The following is a 16169-nucleotide window of genomic DNA, read 5'->3' as shown; positions in this document are numbered from 1 at the left end:
TGGGTTACACTGAGGGAGAATTTAACATGGCCAATGCAACTAACCCGCACGTCTTTCGGACTGTGGGAGGAAACCGGAGCACCCGGAGGGAACCCACACAGACATGGGGAGAATGTGCAAACTCCAGACAGACAGTGACCCAAGCCGGGAATCGAACCTGGGTTCCTGGAGCTGTGAGGCAGCAGTGCTAACCCACTGTGCCACTGTGCCGCCCCTAACATCAGACTTTTGAATGGACCTACCTTATATTAAATTGATCTTTCTCTACAGCCTAGTTATGACTGCACCACTACATTCTGCACTCTCTCCTTTCCTTCTCCCCAATGTATTCTATGCTTTGTCTGTATAGTGCGCAGAAATAATGCTTTGTGCTGTATCTCAGTACGTGTGACAATAACAAATCAAACCAAAACATGTTCATCAGCTTCCTCATCATCAAATGCCTTAAAACACATCAGTGCATCTTTTTTTTCCAACTCTTATAGTTCTTCCTGATCGGAGACTTACCGTAAAGATAGCATTTCTCATTCCTCGTGTTCCAAATAAACCGTACTATGGAGCTGAAATTTCTGCCTTTGCCTTGCTCCTGGACTTATTTGTCAGTACTTGCAGAAGGATCTTAATAAATGTGACTCACCAGTCTGATGGTGTAATGGCATTCATATTAAAATGCTCTGGGACTTTTCAGGAGGGCAATAAATAACGAGTTACTTAAGTTTGCTGAGGTTTTTCCCGAGTTGTAAACGTCATTAAAGAGAGTCAGTTAGTCTAAAGTCTTATTAAAGATGTGTTAAGTGTAACATAGAAACATAGAAACCCTACAGTACAGAAAGAGGCCATTCGGCCCATCGAGTCTGCACCGACCACAATCCCACCCAGGCCCTACCCCCACATCCTTACATATTTTACCCACTAATCCCTCTAACCTACGCATTCCAGGACACTAAGGGCAATTTTTAGCACGGCCAATCAACCTAACCCACACATTTTTGGATTGTGGGAGGAAACCGGAGCACCCGGAGGAAACCCACGCAAACACGAGGAGAATGTGCAAACTCCACACAGACAGTGACCCAAGCCGGGAATCGAACCCAGGTCCCTGGAGCTGTGAAACAGCAGTGCTAACCACTGAGCTACCTAGCACTGTGCCGAACCTAGGAATAGATATTTTTTTACTGCGGTTGTATAGGCCACACCTGGAGTATTGAATGCAATTTTGTTATCCTTATCTGAGGAAGGATGTCCTTGCTAAAGAGCGAAGGTTTACCAGCCTGATTCCTGGGATGGCAGGTCTTCATCGGAGGACAGACTAAGTGGGTTAGGATTATATCCACTGGAGTTTAGAAGAGTGAGAGGAGATCTCATAGAAACTTACAAAATTCTAACAGGGTTAGACAGAATAGATTGGGAAAGAATGTTCCCGATGGTGAGGGGGAGTCCAGAACTCGGGGGTCATAGTTTGATGATAAGGGGTAAACCTTTTAGGACTGAGGTGAGGAGAAACTTCTTCACCCAGAGGGTGGTGAATGTGTGGAATTCACTCCCACAGAAAGTAGTTGAGGCCAAAACGTTGTGTGATTTCAAGAAGAAATTAGATATCGCTCTTGGGTCTAAAGGGATATAGGGGGGGGTGGCGGAAATCAGGATATTGAATTTGATGATCAGCCGCGATCAAAATGAATGGCGGAGCAGGCTCGAAGGGCCGAATAGCCTCCTTCCGCTTCTGGTTTCTTAAAAAAAAAAATCGCAAGCAGTCAGCTACATATACATATATAAAGGACACAAACTTTATTTAAGTTAACAAAATGTAGGACGACCTATAGAATCCAGATTCCGTAATCTAGATGCTGTATTGAGTACAGCTATGATTCATTTTAAATACAAACTAAAGTATTTTCTTTAAAAAAAAAAATTCAGTTTTAGCTAATGATTTCTGATCATTTCACAGCCTGACTCCCCAGAGTCCTTCCACACCAGCAAGAAAACCACAAAACCTAAATTAGCCACAAATCTAGCAAAATTCAGATCACCTAAATCATCCAGAGAGAGGAGAGAATCAAACCTAAAAAAAAAGTTTCACTTCCTCAGAAATGGAAGAGATGCAGAAATCACGGCATCGTTCGGGGGAGTGGTGGGAAGAACCACATCCCACTGTCTTCACTGGGGTGGGGCACAGTAGGAAGTCTCACGACACCAGGTTAAAGTCCGACAGGTTCATCTGGAATCACGAGCTTTCGGAGCGCTGCTCCTTCATCAGGTGAGTGGAGAGGTAGGTTCACAAACACGGCAAATATAGGCAAAGACATCTCTCTACCTCTCCACTCACCTGATGAAGGAGCAGCGCTCCGAAAGCTCGTGATTCCAAATAAACCTGTTGGACTTTAACCTTCTTACTGTGCCCACCCCAATCCAACGCTGGCTTCTCCATTTCACTGGAATGGGCAGATCCACCTGCCCCCACTCCGATGCACGCTCTTGAGCTATTCAACTTAACCAGAATCAATTAGCTACCAGTTACGAGTAAAGTGCAAGTACCTTGGTTATAAACCATGTCAGCAATGTTCTGAAATAGAGCAGCCTGGCATTGCCAGTCAGAACTACAACTGCTTCTGTAGAGTAACTGAATGGGACTCGGACACTCAGATCTGAAGGACGGCTCTTAAAGAGGGAACAGCAACAGTGGAAGAAATTATTATTGTACCGTCGGTCATTAGTGTTATTGCAAGAGGAAGGCCCACGCAGGGCGACCCCCATCCACAAGCAGTACCTCTATAGCTTCTGGTCAACCTCTCAGTATGCCTGGACTTGGGGTAAAATAAGATCTCTGTTTGAACACTGAGTGCCGAATGGGGGGTGGCGGGGGAAACGGAAGGGAGAGAGTGAGAGAGAGAACCGACCAGGAACATCGGAGAACGACCGTACGAGGGGGAAAATAAATGAGCACAGCTTAGGGTCATGGGCAGCCCTGGATTTAATACGATTCTCTTGTAGGGTCAAAGCCCGTGGTCCTTACTCGCTCTCCCCAAGGGGATCTCTGACATTTGGTATCGCTCTATTTTTTAAAAAAAGCTTTTGCCGGTGAAGCAAAACCTTGTAACTGATTTTTTTACAAGATGATTAGGGAAGGAAGGTGTAAGGAATCCTTCCGCAGGACAACTTAAAAACCTCATGGTCGGAGGGAGGTAAAAGGAAGTGGTGAATGCAGTAACCTTTTGGAAAGAATAGCAGTTGTGTGTGTTTTTTTGTGGGGGTGGGGGGGGGGTTGCAGTTGCGTTGAGGTACTTGAATTGGTCTTGACATTCCCGTGCCGGATTGAGAGTTTATCTGGTCACGGACTGGTGCAGCCGGTTTGGATGTATGCGACGTGCGTTGGTGGCTTGCCTCTGTTGAGCCAGGAACGACTGGGCTTGACCATGTCCCTGGCCCCGAGACCTTTCTTCTGTTACCTTTTGGTGCAGAGCCATTCCCTGTGGGGAGAGCGAAGCAGAAATGATGCCAACCCAACACACCGATAAGTCAACATAGAACAGAATCATAGCACTGCAGAAGGCCATTCGGTCCATCGAGTTGACTCTCTGACAGAGTATTTTACCCAGGCCTTCCCCCCCATCCTATCCCCCTAATCCCACACATTCACCATGGCTAATCCCCCTAATCTTCTGGCAGTAAGGGGCAATTTAATATGGCCAATCCACCTAACCTGCACATCTTGGGGCAGTAAGGGGCAATTTAGCATGGCCAATCCAGCTAACCTGCACACCTTTAGACACGATGGAGCAATTTAGCATGGCCCCACCTAACCTGCACATCTTTGGACACTCGGGGCAATTTAGAATGATCAATCCACCTAACCTGCACACCTTTAGGCACTAAGGGGCAATCTGGCATGGCCAATTCCCCTAACCCGCACATCTTTGGACTGAGGGGGGAAACTGGAGCACGCGGAGGAAACCCACGCAGACACGGGGAGAACGTGCAAACTCCACACAGACAGTGACCCAAGCTGGGAATCGAACCCGGGTCTCTGGCGCTGAGAGGCAGCAGTGCTAACCACTGTGCCACTGTTTCGTGACCTCGCCTCACCACCTCTCTAATCTTCTCCAGCCCTGCAAACCTCCGAGATGTGCAATCCTTGGAAATTCTGGGTTGAGATAATATATTTCTTGTAAAGGTATCTGAGCCCAGGTAATTAAAGCGAAGGATCAACTCCAGTTGTCAAATTTAACCTCAGAAAATGTACCATCACCACCACCTAATGGCAGATATGGGTAATGCGTAAGACTACAACATCTGATAGGCCCAGTCGCAAAGTCTGGACTGACTGGGGATACTCAAAATGTTGGAAAAAAAATTTGTATTTATGTCCTCATATCTCTCTAGTTTCTTCTTGTCACCTATAGATCTGCCTGAATACCCACCCCCCCCAACTCAATTGCTGTGGTAAGGAGCTATATAAACAAAAAATATGTATAAAATACATCTTAAAAAATGACCTTCCATGATTTTACCTGGAAGAAAATTAAAGCAGACATTTATCTGAGTATATTTCTGGACTTACCATGTTGTACCAGGCACTGATGATCAATTTCTCTTCTTGGTCTCTTTGGGACTTGTTTTTTTCAAAGTCATTCTAACAAGGAACATAAAGTAATTAAAAAAAAAAAATCACATAAAAGAGTCAGCAAGTCACTGGAATAAGTGTCTGGACCTCTCCCTGGGATTTATCCATTGTCAAACAATGGCCTTGTGTCTCATAGAATCCTTACAGTGCGGAACGTGGCCATTCGGCCCATTGAGTCTGCACCGACCACAATTCCACCCAGGCCCTATTCCTGTAACCCCACATATTTCCCCTGCTAATCCCGCTGACACTAAGGGGCAGTTTAGCACGGCCAATCCACCTAACCTGCACACCTGTGGGAGGAAACCGGAGCACCCGGAAGAAACCCACACAGACACGGGGAGAACGTGCAAACTCCGCACAGACAGTGACCCGAGGCCGGAATGGAACCTGGATCCCTGGCGCTGTGAGGCAGCAGTGCCAACCACTGTGCCGCCTATACAGCTATTACAGGTAGAAAAATACAGAACAGACACAACCAACGACCAATACACGGCATTCCACGTAGCCCCAGGAAAGGGAGGGGGAGCGCTAACAATGTAATTTGAGGCACCCTAATGTGTTCCCTTAATAAAACCGTACTTGTTTGGTTACAAGGCATTCTACTTCGAACCAGCAATTCGTCTAAAGTGGTATGTTATTTACAGCTAAAGAATCAAATGCTAATCTCTATGCTTAGAGCTAGCTCGAGGGGCTGAATTTGCCTACTTCTGCTCCTAATTCCTATGTTCCTAGAAAAAGGTCATTTGATGAAAACCAAGGCACCCCCAGATGATATGGTTACTTGTAGAGCTTTCCTTTATTGAGAGTTCACTGACTTGTTCAGCCTCAAAGCTCTCCTCCCACCCAACCCAGTGCCCCAGCAGTCCCCTATTTCTATGTGTGCAGAGAAAAGTCATACCCATCACCTTTTCCTCTTAATTGTAACAGAGTAACTGACATGACATGCACAACGATGTCCTCACCACGGCAGGATATCAACCGATAATTCACGGAGCGAAAGAAGTTATTTTTCGGTTCAAGCTCCGAATTTCGGAGGGAAACATTTCAGAGACATACAAGAATGCTATTACCACAAACTCTCCTCCACACCATCCATCAGGTCATAACCAACTTAATAAGGAGAACATCAAAGTTTATTTACTACTCACAAGTAGGTTGACATTAATACTGCAATGAAGTTACTGTGAAAATCCCCCAGTCGCCACACTCTGGCGGCGCCTGTTCGGGTACACTGAGGGAGAATTTAGCATGGCCAATGCACCTGACCAGCACGTCTTTCAGACTGTGGGAGGAAACCGGAGCACCCGGGAGGAAACCCGCGCAGACACGGGGAGAGTGTGCAGACTCCGCACCCAAGCTGGGAATCGAACCTGGGTCCCTGGCGTCGTGAGGCAGCAGTGCTAACCACTGCGCCACCGATTAAAGTTAATGGGATTTGGGGAGACTGCTTAAAGCTTTGAAAGGTTTTTTGAGAACTTGGGAAGAAAAGGATGGCATAGTTTGTTCAGTTGGTAAAGATTTTTGTACAAAGCAAAATAAATCATTTGTATTCTCTCCTTCACTCTGAACATTCCACTCTGTGCAATTAGCTATCGATCAACCAGAAAATTAAACAACTGCAAAGACAATCAAACCAAGAAATTACTGTTATTCTGAATACAAAGGCATCTTGCACACCCTGCATAGCTTGTATGGCTTGTATGGCTCCTGCTCTGACCAAGACCGCAAGAAACTACAAAGGGTTGTGAACGTAGCCCAATCCATCACACAAACCAGCCTCCCATCCATCGACTCCAACTACACTTCCCGCTGCCTCGGAAAAGCAGCCAGCATAATCAAGGACCCCACGTACCCCGAACATCCTCTCTTCCATCTTCTTCCGTCGGGAAGAAGATACAATAATCTAAGATCACGTATCAACCGAATCAAGAACAGCTTCTTCCCTGCTGCCATCAGACTTTTAAATGGATCTACCATATATTAAGCTTCTCTATACCCTTAGCTATGACTGTAACACTACATTCTGCACTCTCTCCTTTCCTTCTCCCCTATGTACTCTATGAATGATATGTTTTGTCTGTATAGCGTGCAAGAAACAATACTTTTCACTGTATCCCAATACACGTGATAATAATAAATCAAATGAAAGTGTTACTCTAGGGAACCTGTGTATTGTTATACACACAGTTGTTCCAGTAAAATAGTTAGACAGTCGTAAACAAAAAACTGTAACTTTAAATGTCTGAGATTTTGCGAGGGTTTCTATCAAAGGGTATTTCAAAGATTGAGTAGACTGTTCTTCTCCTCATGTCCAGGCAATAGGGGGAAATCGTACTGGCAGAAGGGTCGATCGTCAGAGGGCACATTTAAAAGAAGAGCAAGGTGTTATAATGATCCAGATGTGCTAGAATAATAGAATCCCTACAGTGCAGAAGGAGGCCATTCAGCCCATCGAGTCTGCGCCAACTCGCTGAAAGAGTATCTTACCCAGGCCCTCTCCCCGGCTCTATTCCCATAACCCCACACATTTACCATGGATAATCCTAACCCAAGCACCTTTGGATACTAAAGGGCAATTTAGCACGGCCAATCCACCTAACCTGCACACCTTTGGACTGTGGGAGGAAACCGGAGCACCCGGAGGAAACCCACGCAGACATGGGAAGAATGTGTGAACTCCACACAGACAGTGACTCAAGCCGGGAATCGAACCCGGGTCCTTGGCGCTGTGAGGCAGCAGTGCTAACCACCGTGCTGCCCACTTTCAATTGCAACTTTGTAAAGGGAATTTAATAAATACTTGAAGAGGAAAGAATATGCAGGAAGGAAGAGAGTAAGCGACACTAATTAGATGGTTCATTTGAAATCGGCTCTTCAGGCCAGGCTAATCAAAGGCCTCACCTCTAACAGTTGAATCTTAGTCTCTTTCTCATGCAGTTGGTTTTTCAGGGCTTGGACTTCAGGTGCGGTTGTTGGAATTTGTTTTGGGTCGAGTGTTTGGATCACCTAGGAAAAAGAAAGGAGATAAAAATATAAACACTCTGGATAAGTTGGGCAAACTATTTTGTGCTGGGGAAAATGCTCGGTTCATTTCATTTTTGGAATTTAAATGCCTCCCTTACCCGGGGTAATCTGAATCCGCCCAAAGTTAATTTGAAAAAATTTAGCAATGGAACAGATTCCCAAAATTCTTTTCAAATTAACTTCTGGTCCCAAAGGTCTCTTAATCAGACCACACACATTGCAGGGATGAAGAATTCTTAGTATCTACTAGGATTTTTTTTCCTTTTTAATTCTGGTTTGAATCTTAAAAATAATTCCTTTCTACTATGTATGGTATGTTGGCCTTCATTGCGAGAGGTTTTGAGTACAGGAGCAGGGATGTGTTGTTGCAATTGTACAGGGCCTTGGTGAGGCCACACCTAGAATATTGTGTGCAGTTTTGGTCTCCTTTTCTGAGGAAGGATGTTCTTGCTCTCGAGGGAGCGCAGCGAAGGTTTACCAGGCTGATTCCGGGGATGGTGGGACTGACGTGTGAGGAGAGATTGACTAGGTTAGGATTGTTTTTGCTGGAGTTCAGACGAATGAGGGTGGGCTGGGGGGGGGAATCTCATAGAGACTTTTAATATTCTAACAGGACTACACAGGGTAGATGCAGGGAGGATGTTCCCAATGGTGGGGGAGTCCAGAACCAGGGGTCACAGTCTGAGGATATAGGGAGATGAGGAGACATTTCTTCACCCAAAGAGTGGTGCGCCTGTGGAATTCATTACCACAGGATGCTAAAACATCGAATGTATTCAAGAGGTGGCTAGATATAGCACTTGGGATGAATGGTACTAAAGGTTATGGGGAGAAAGCAGGATTAGGGTTGGATGACCAGCCATGATTGTGATGAATGGCGGAGCAGGCCTCGAAGGGCAGAATGGCCTCCTCCTGCTCCTATCGTCTATGTTACTCTTATGAAGCATATGATGCCACCCTGCAGTGACCAAAGGACGTACCGTCCGTGCTTTCACCAGGTACTTCTTGTATCTTTCCTCCATTGCTCTCATGTCTTCATCTTTCTTCTTCAAAACCTCCTCAAGCTCATCAATCTTTCGAGCTGCTACAAATTTAAAAGAAGTAAATTGTACAATGAGAGAGAGCTATGCTTACAATCTAAAGGTACATTTCATTTAAACAACAATTAATTCCGGGGCAGCGCTCCGAAAGCTCGTGCTACCAAATGAACCTGTTGGACTTTAACCTGGTGTTGTGAGACTACTTACTGTGCCCATCTCCCAGTCCAACGCCGGCATCTCACATCATGACTTTCCAAACACTGCTGCAATCTGGTGACAGGTCAAGCTTCGTATTGCGAGGAGGGCGAGTGAGCTGCGCATCCCTTTTGCTTCCGCATCTTTTCTCTCCCTCTCCCAAAGGTGTCCACTGAGCTGCTTTGGGTCAGTTAGCTCAGTCGGCTAGAGTGCGATGAAGAATGAGGCCAACGACGAAGGATCAACACCAGCACCGGCTGTGGTAGTTCATGGAGACCTGCCCTCTTCACCTTGCTCCACGCCCGCGGAGTGCTGCCCCTCAAGCCAAAGATAACTAATTGTCTCTCTCTCTCTAATGGAGGGTGGCACAGTGGCGGGGGGCGGGGGGAGGTGGCACAGTGGTTAGCACTGCTGCCTCACAGCACTGGGGACCCGGGTTCAATTCCCGGCTTGGGTCACTGTCTGTGTGGAGTTTACACATTCTCCCCCGTGTCTGCGTGGGTTTCCTCCAGGTGCTCCGGTTTCCTCCCACAGTCTGAAAGACGTGCTGGTTAGGGTGCATTGCCCATGCTAAATTCTCCCTCAATGCTCCCGAACAGGCGCCGGAGTGTGGCGACTAGGGGACTTTCACAGTAACTTCATTGCAGTGTTAATGTAAGCCTACTTGTGACACTAATAAATAAACTTTAAAAAAAGATAACTACGGTCCCTTGCGCTCTATGGCTGATTACTTCGGGTCAGCCCTCATTCCAACGACTAACAAAATCCATGATTTGAACTGCGGATTGTCTATTTAATTTCTAATCTGGCAACAGAGCCACGACAGGACATGGCTGCACTCAGTCCGATACAGGCGCAGTGCCGCCCTGACAGAGGTGAACAAGAGGTTTAATTGAATCTCCACTGGATCCCATTTGAAAAAGAACACAAAATACTCCCATGTGTCCCAGCAAACAACACGGCTCCCCTGATTAACACCTCCAAACTGAACAGATTAACTTGCTCACTCCTCTCATTGATGCATGTGGACCATTATTGGTGCAGAACGGCTGCCGCATTTGACAATCAACATATCCATAGAATCACAGAATCCCTAGTGGAGAAGGAGACCATTCGGCCCATCGGGTCTGCACAGACCACAATCCCACCCAGGCCCTTTCCCCATGACCCCATGCATTTACCCTAGCTAGTCCCCCTGACACTAAGGATCAATTTAGCACGGCCAATCCACTTAACCCACACATCTTTGGACTGTGGGAGGAAACCGGAGCACCCGGAGGAAACCCACGCAGACACGGGGAGAATGTGCAAACTCCGCACAGACAGTGGCTCAAGCCAGGAATCGAACCCGGATCCCTGGCACTGTGAGGCAGCAGTGCTAACCACCGTGCAAAGACTCAAGAGTGTGAAATGGGTCAAAATGCTTCAGTGCGCAGCTGCAAGTATTTTTTTTCCTGATCAAAGGCCCTCCGGCTTCCGCTACTTACTGTGACTGTCAACGGTCGGTTCTAGGTCATCAATGTACTCTCTTTTCTTCTGGAGCTCAGTGTGCGCCTCGTGCAGCTTCTCTCTGCAACAAGATACAAGGACTCAATATGGGCTGGCAGCACCTTCCTCGAGGAGTCAGACACATTACAAGCTGGGGGAAATTGGCAGCAGGCATATTCAAGAGGCAATTTTAACAAGGCATTTGCCAAAATAAACTGAACTTCCAGCACAAACCCGATAAATGTTAAATTACTTCGCTGAAGGTGGAAATCAGTTGTCAAATGACGCACAACTTTCTTCATAAGGATGAGTACAAGAGGGGCAAAGGCTTTCACCACAGCTTAGGTGGACCCAGTGCACTGAGGCAGCTAGAGGCAATTTAGACTCAGGCTGATGAACTAAACCCACAGTTTGAAAAACGGACAATCTTCATCTGTCCCCTCTCAAGTGTTCCCTGTCCTCTAACCTGGTATTAGTTGAGTTCCGTTCACACCGAGTGAACCGAACAGGAACTGGGCCAGAATCAGGTTTCCTCGTCCCCTGAACTTTGGATAGGGGGTATATTTAAAACAGAAAACTCTATAATGGAACCAATGAGAAAATCAGACAATGTGCAGCGATGGGAGCAACAAGCAACAGGCTGAGGAAAAGTCCCCATTCTACGACCACTTTATGCACCTTCATCCGGTGGCACAGTAGTTAGCACCGCTGCCTCATGGCGCCAGGGATCCGGGTTCGATTCCCGGCTTGGGTCACTGTCCGTATGGAGTTTGCACGTTCTCCCCGTATCTGCGTGGGTTTCCTCCGGGTGCTCCGGTTTCCTCCCACAGTCCGAAAGACGTGCTGGTTAGGGTACATTGGCCGTTCTAACGTCTCTCTCAGTGTTACCCGAACAGGCACCGGAGTGTGGCGACAAGGGAATTTTCACAGTAGCCTACTCGTGACTAATAAATAAACTTTCAAACTATTTTGTCTGTGGTCCCTAAGCTGACTGCCTGCAATCCTTCTGGAAGGAAAGATCGGGTTTGTCATATGAGGAGCGGTTGAGGGGTCTGGGTCAGTACTCGATGGAGTTTAGAAGTGGTGGCGGTGGGGGGGGGAGATCTAATTGAAACTTACAGAATACTGAGAGGCCTAGATAGAGTGGACGTGGAGAGCATGTGTGTGAGAGACTAGAACTCGAGGGCACAACCTCAGAGTGAGGGGACATTCCTTTAAAACAGAAGGGATTTCTTCAGCCAGAGGGTGAACCATAGAGGTTTACAGCATGGAAACAGGCCTTTCAACCCAACTTGTCCACGCCGCCCATTTTTAAAAAAAACCCCTAAGCTAGTCCCAATTGCCTGCATTTGGCCCATATCCCTCTATACCCATGTAACTGTTTAAATGCTTTTCAAAAGATAAAATTGTACCCGTCTCTAATACTAACTTGGGTGGTGAATCTGTGGAACTCTGCCACAGAGGGCTGTGGAGGCCAGGTCACTGAGTGTCTTTAAGACAGGGATGGATAGGTTCTTGATGAATAAGGGGATCAAGGATTACGAGGAGAAGGCAGGAGAACGGGGATGAAAATCATATCAGCCATAATTGAATGGCGGAGCAGACTCGATGGGCCAAATTCTGCTCCTATATTTTATGGTCCATAAAATATAATTTGCCTTGAACCGTTAGCTCACATTATTAATCAGGGGTGTCCTCATGATGGTGACAATGTTAAGGATTGCCAAGAATCATTGCAGAAGCAGAATAAAGTCTCCCAAGATTGTGTTAAATACTAGCAAGAACTTTAGCCAGTGAGATCTCTGCTCACATCGGTGGGACTGGAAGATCCCGCCGACGTGAAGGGCAAAACATTCCGTTTTCAAATTGCACCGTGCAAGAGCAAACCCGCGAGGGAGTTTCTTTTTTTCACTTACAAGTGTTCATCCAACTTCCGTTTCAGCAGGTTAGACTGCAAGGAGAGAAAACATAAAAGAAAGAGGGGGTAGAGGAAGGTTCGGTTGAGTATAGAGCACACAGAAATACAACAACTGTTCTTTTCATCACAGGTCCACTGAAGTAATTCTCATTTTTACATAAATGATTTAACACGGGGCGAGGGTGGGGGAAGGATTGAGCATGATTGAGTGCAAAGGACACAAATATAGCAGATAATCTGAAGGGGCTCCCTGTCCCAGGTCACAACCCTTTCACTTGACCATCAAGTTTATCGTATTCCTTACATCCTTAACAATTTCAATCCAGCAGGACTCATTCCACGGCCACTGTGGATCAATCGAATTGAAGTTACAGCTGGTTTGCCGTTTCTAAGGTAGACATAATCCAATAAGGGGTAGACAAAAATGCTACTCCTCCTCCACCACTTCAACTCAACAGCCCCCACTACGTCTTGCTTCACATCCACGCTAACTCTTTCCCAGGCCTCCAAAACGCTTTGCGTTTTTTTTTACTTCCTACAGGCTCCTAAGATTCGCAACACAAGTTTAATTTCCCACACACACTATTTCTTCCAAGTGCTGTTGATATCCTGCGTTTCAGGCCTTGGGCCTTCACCTCGATTTTCAAATCAAACAGATGCAGAAAAGGCAGCGTTGATTGAACACTGGGTCATAGGGTACCTAATGTGGCACAGTGATGAGCACTGCTGAATCTGTGGAACTCTTTGCCACAGAAGGCTGTGGAGGCCAGATCATTGAGTGTCTTTAAGACAGAGATAGATAGGTTCTTGATTAATAAGGAGATCAGTGGTTATGGGGAAAAGGCAGGAGAATGGGGGTGAGAAAAGTATCAGCTATGATTGAATGACGGAGCAGACTCGATGGACCGAGTGGCCTAATTCTGCTCCTATGTCTTATGGTCCCTCAGCACCAGGGACCCGGGTTCGATCCCCGGCTTGGGTCACTGTCTGTGTGGAGTTTGCACATTCCCCTCGTGGGTTTCCTCCGGGTGCTCCGGTTTCCTCCCACAGTCCAAAGATGTGCGGATTAGGTGGATTGGCCATGCTAAATTGCCCCTTAGCGTCAAGGGGATTAGGAGAGTAAATACATATGAGGGGGACTGGCAGGGTAAATACATGGGGTTACGGGGATAGGGTCTGGGTGGGATTGTTGTCGGTGCAGGCTCAATGGGCCGAAAGGCCTCCTTTTGCACTGTAGGGATTATATGATTCAACATGTCTGAGAGTTCCTGCCTAACTACTGATTTCAGAAGACTCCTAAACAGGTAATTATCACATCGAAAGGGGAGGCAATGACCCAAAGCAAAACAACTAGGCTTGCAATATTGGAAATAAAGAACTGTCACTCCTAATGTTGAAATGTTCATGTAATGTCATTAAACTCTTGAGATGGATTTAAGAATTTGAGGCTGGAATTTTCTGGCCGTTCGCACAGACAGGATCTTCTGGTCCCGCTGGCGGCGCACCCTCACCGTGGATTCCCTGGCAGCGAGGGGTACATTCAATGGGAAACCCCGTTGATAATGATGGGGCCACAAAATATCACTGCCGGCCCACGACGGGCCTCCGGCCCAGGCCAATGGCGGAGCCTCCGGCGCGAGGCCTGGGACGGGCAGCAAGGGAAATTCTGCCCCTAGGTTTAGAAACAAGTCAATCCTTGAGGCAAATATAAACCGAGGGCGTGTTATCAATGGTTAACTTTGTCTCACATCTCAATTACACCCTTTTATATACCTTATCATTCAAGTATTGGGCAGAAGTGTGGGTGAATTAAATTCTTGGTATTTGAAAGAAAATTTGTAACGTTAACAAATAAAACCGGGATGCCAGAATTGCTCAGCAGGTCAGGCCGCTTCCATGGAGAGAGAAACAGAGTTAATGTGGGACTCTGAGTTTTCAAACTGTAACCTAAAAGGCTGTCAAGGAAGATCCGTAGATTTCTGCATTTTGTGACTTATTTTTGTGGTACTTGGGCTGTCTTTATATCAATTAACCATTTGCTGGAATTCAAACGCTGTTTTCTGAGGAGCAGCAAGCATTGCCTTTGGCAAGTTAGGGTTTGAATTTCTTGAGTGTGTCAGGATTAGCACGTTGTCCACTTTCACGCACATACACACATGCATGCGCACGCGCACACACAAGCGCGCGCACACACAAGCGCGCGCACACACAAGCGCGCGCACACACACACACAAGCGCACACACACACAAGCGCACACACACACAAGCGCACACACACACAAGCGCACACACACACAAGCGCACACACACACAAGCGCACACACACACAAGCGCACACACACACAAGCGCACACACACACAAGCGCACACACACACAAGCGCACACACACACAAGCGCACACACACACAAGCGCACACACACACAAGCGCACACACACACAAGCGCACACACACACAAGCGCACACACACACAAGCGCACACACACACAAGCGCACACACACACAAGCGCACACACACAAGCGCACACACACAAGCGCACACACACACAAGCGCACACACACACAAGCGCACACACACACAAGCGCACACACACACAAGCGCACACACACACAAGCGCACACACACACAAGCGCACACACACACAAGCGCACACACACACAAGCGCACACACACACAAGCGCACACACACACACAAGCGCGCACACACACACAAGCGCGCACACACAAGCGCGCACACACACAAGCGCGCACACACACACAAGCGCGCACACACACACAAGCGCGCACACACACACAAGCGCGCACACACACACAAGCGCGCACACACACACAAGCGCGCACACACACAAGCGCGCACACACACAAGCGCGCACACACACACAAGCGCGCACACACACACAAGCGCGCACACACACACAAGCGCGCACACACACACAAGCGCGCACACACACACAAGCGCGCACACACACACAAGCGCGCACACACACACAAGCGCGCACACACACACAAGCGCGCACACACACACAAGCGCGCACACACACACAAGCGCGCACACACACAAGCGCACACACACACAAGCGCACACACACACACAAGCGCACACACACACAAGCGCACACACACACAAGCGCACACACACACAAGCGCACACACACACAAGCGCACACACACACAAGCGCACACACACACAAGCGCACACACACACAAGCGCACACACACAAGCGCACACACACACAAGCGCACACACACACAAGCGCACACACACACAAGCGCACACACACACAAGCGCACACACACACAAGCGCACACACACACAAGCGCACACACACACAAGCGCACACACACACAAGCGCACACACACACACAAGAACTCCACTGAAATGGAGAAGCTCAAACAGTTTGATATACAGATGGAAGACTCTGGCTCAATGAAAAGATGTCTTCCGTGCTTCCTACGTTACAACAGCGACAAAATTCAAGATTGGCTGTAATTCACTTTGGGACGTCCAGATCTTGAGACAGGCAATCCCACAAATTCAAGTTTTCATGAGGGACCTGAACTGATTCGATTTATCCACACATGAAGAGGAAATCCCAGCTCCAGTCATGCAGTGAAGAGGAGAATATTATGGTCAAGATACTGCATTATGTCCACAACAATCCAGCGAGTTTAGAACTCCTAATTGATGCAAACATTTGATCAAGTTTTGACTGAACACGAAGGACCAGTGAAAGAGTTAGGTGACCATTTTACTTCCATGATAGCCAGCAGTGAATTCTATCTACAGCAGTCAACCCTTTGAAAAGTCTCAGGTATCACACATTTGCACTTTCAGAATTATTCTCTATACATTTCCAATTAGGTGTGAGTAAAGCATT

General features: G+C 47.2%; 1 protein-coding gene across 1 annotated transcript in view; it reads right to left on the bottom strand.

Annotated features, from left to right (window-relative positions):
* Positions 1–1767: 1767 nt before the first annotated feature.
* The window catches only part of hook2 (hook microtubule-tethering protein 2), a 73420-nt gene continuing 59018 nt past the window's right edge, over positions 1768–16169 (bottom strand). Inside the window, exons 17-22 of the mRNA XM_078235054.1 lie at positions 12288–12322; positions 10371–10453; positions 8629–8732; positions 7526–7630; positions 4559–4630; positions 1768–3467 (exon numbers count right to left, since the gene is read on the bottom strand). Coding sequence (XP_078091180.1) covers positions 3321–3467; positions 4559–4630; positions 7526–7630; positions 8629–8732; positions 10371–10453; positions 12288–12322 — 546 coding nt within the window. The 3' untranslated portion in view covers positions 1768–3320. The remainder of the gene's footprint in view (positions 3468–4558; positions 4631–7525; positions 7631–8628; positions 8733–10370; positions 10454–12287; positions 12323–16169) is intronic.

The sequence above is a fragment of the Mustelus asterias genome, chromosome 19 (genome assembly GCF_964213995.1).
Source record: "Mustelus asterias chromosome 19, sMusAst1.hap1.1, whole genome shotgun sequence".
NCBI classification, from domain to species: domain Eukaryota; kingdom Metazoa; phylum Chordata; class Chondrichthyes; order Carcharhiniformes; family Triakidae; genus Mustelus; species Mustelus asterias.
The sequence above is the reverse complement of the archived record's forward strand: the minus strand, read 5'-3'. Positions and strand labels throughout refer to the sequence as shown.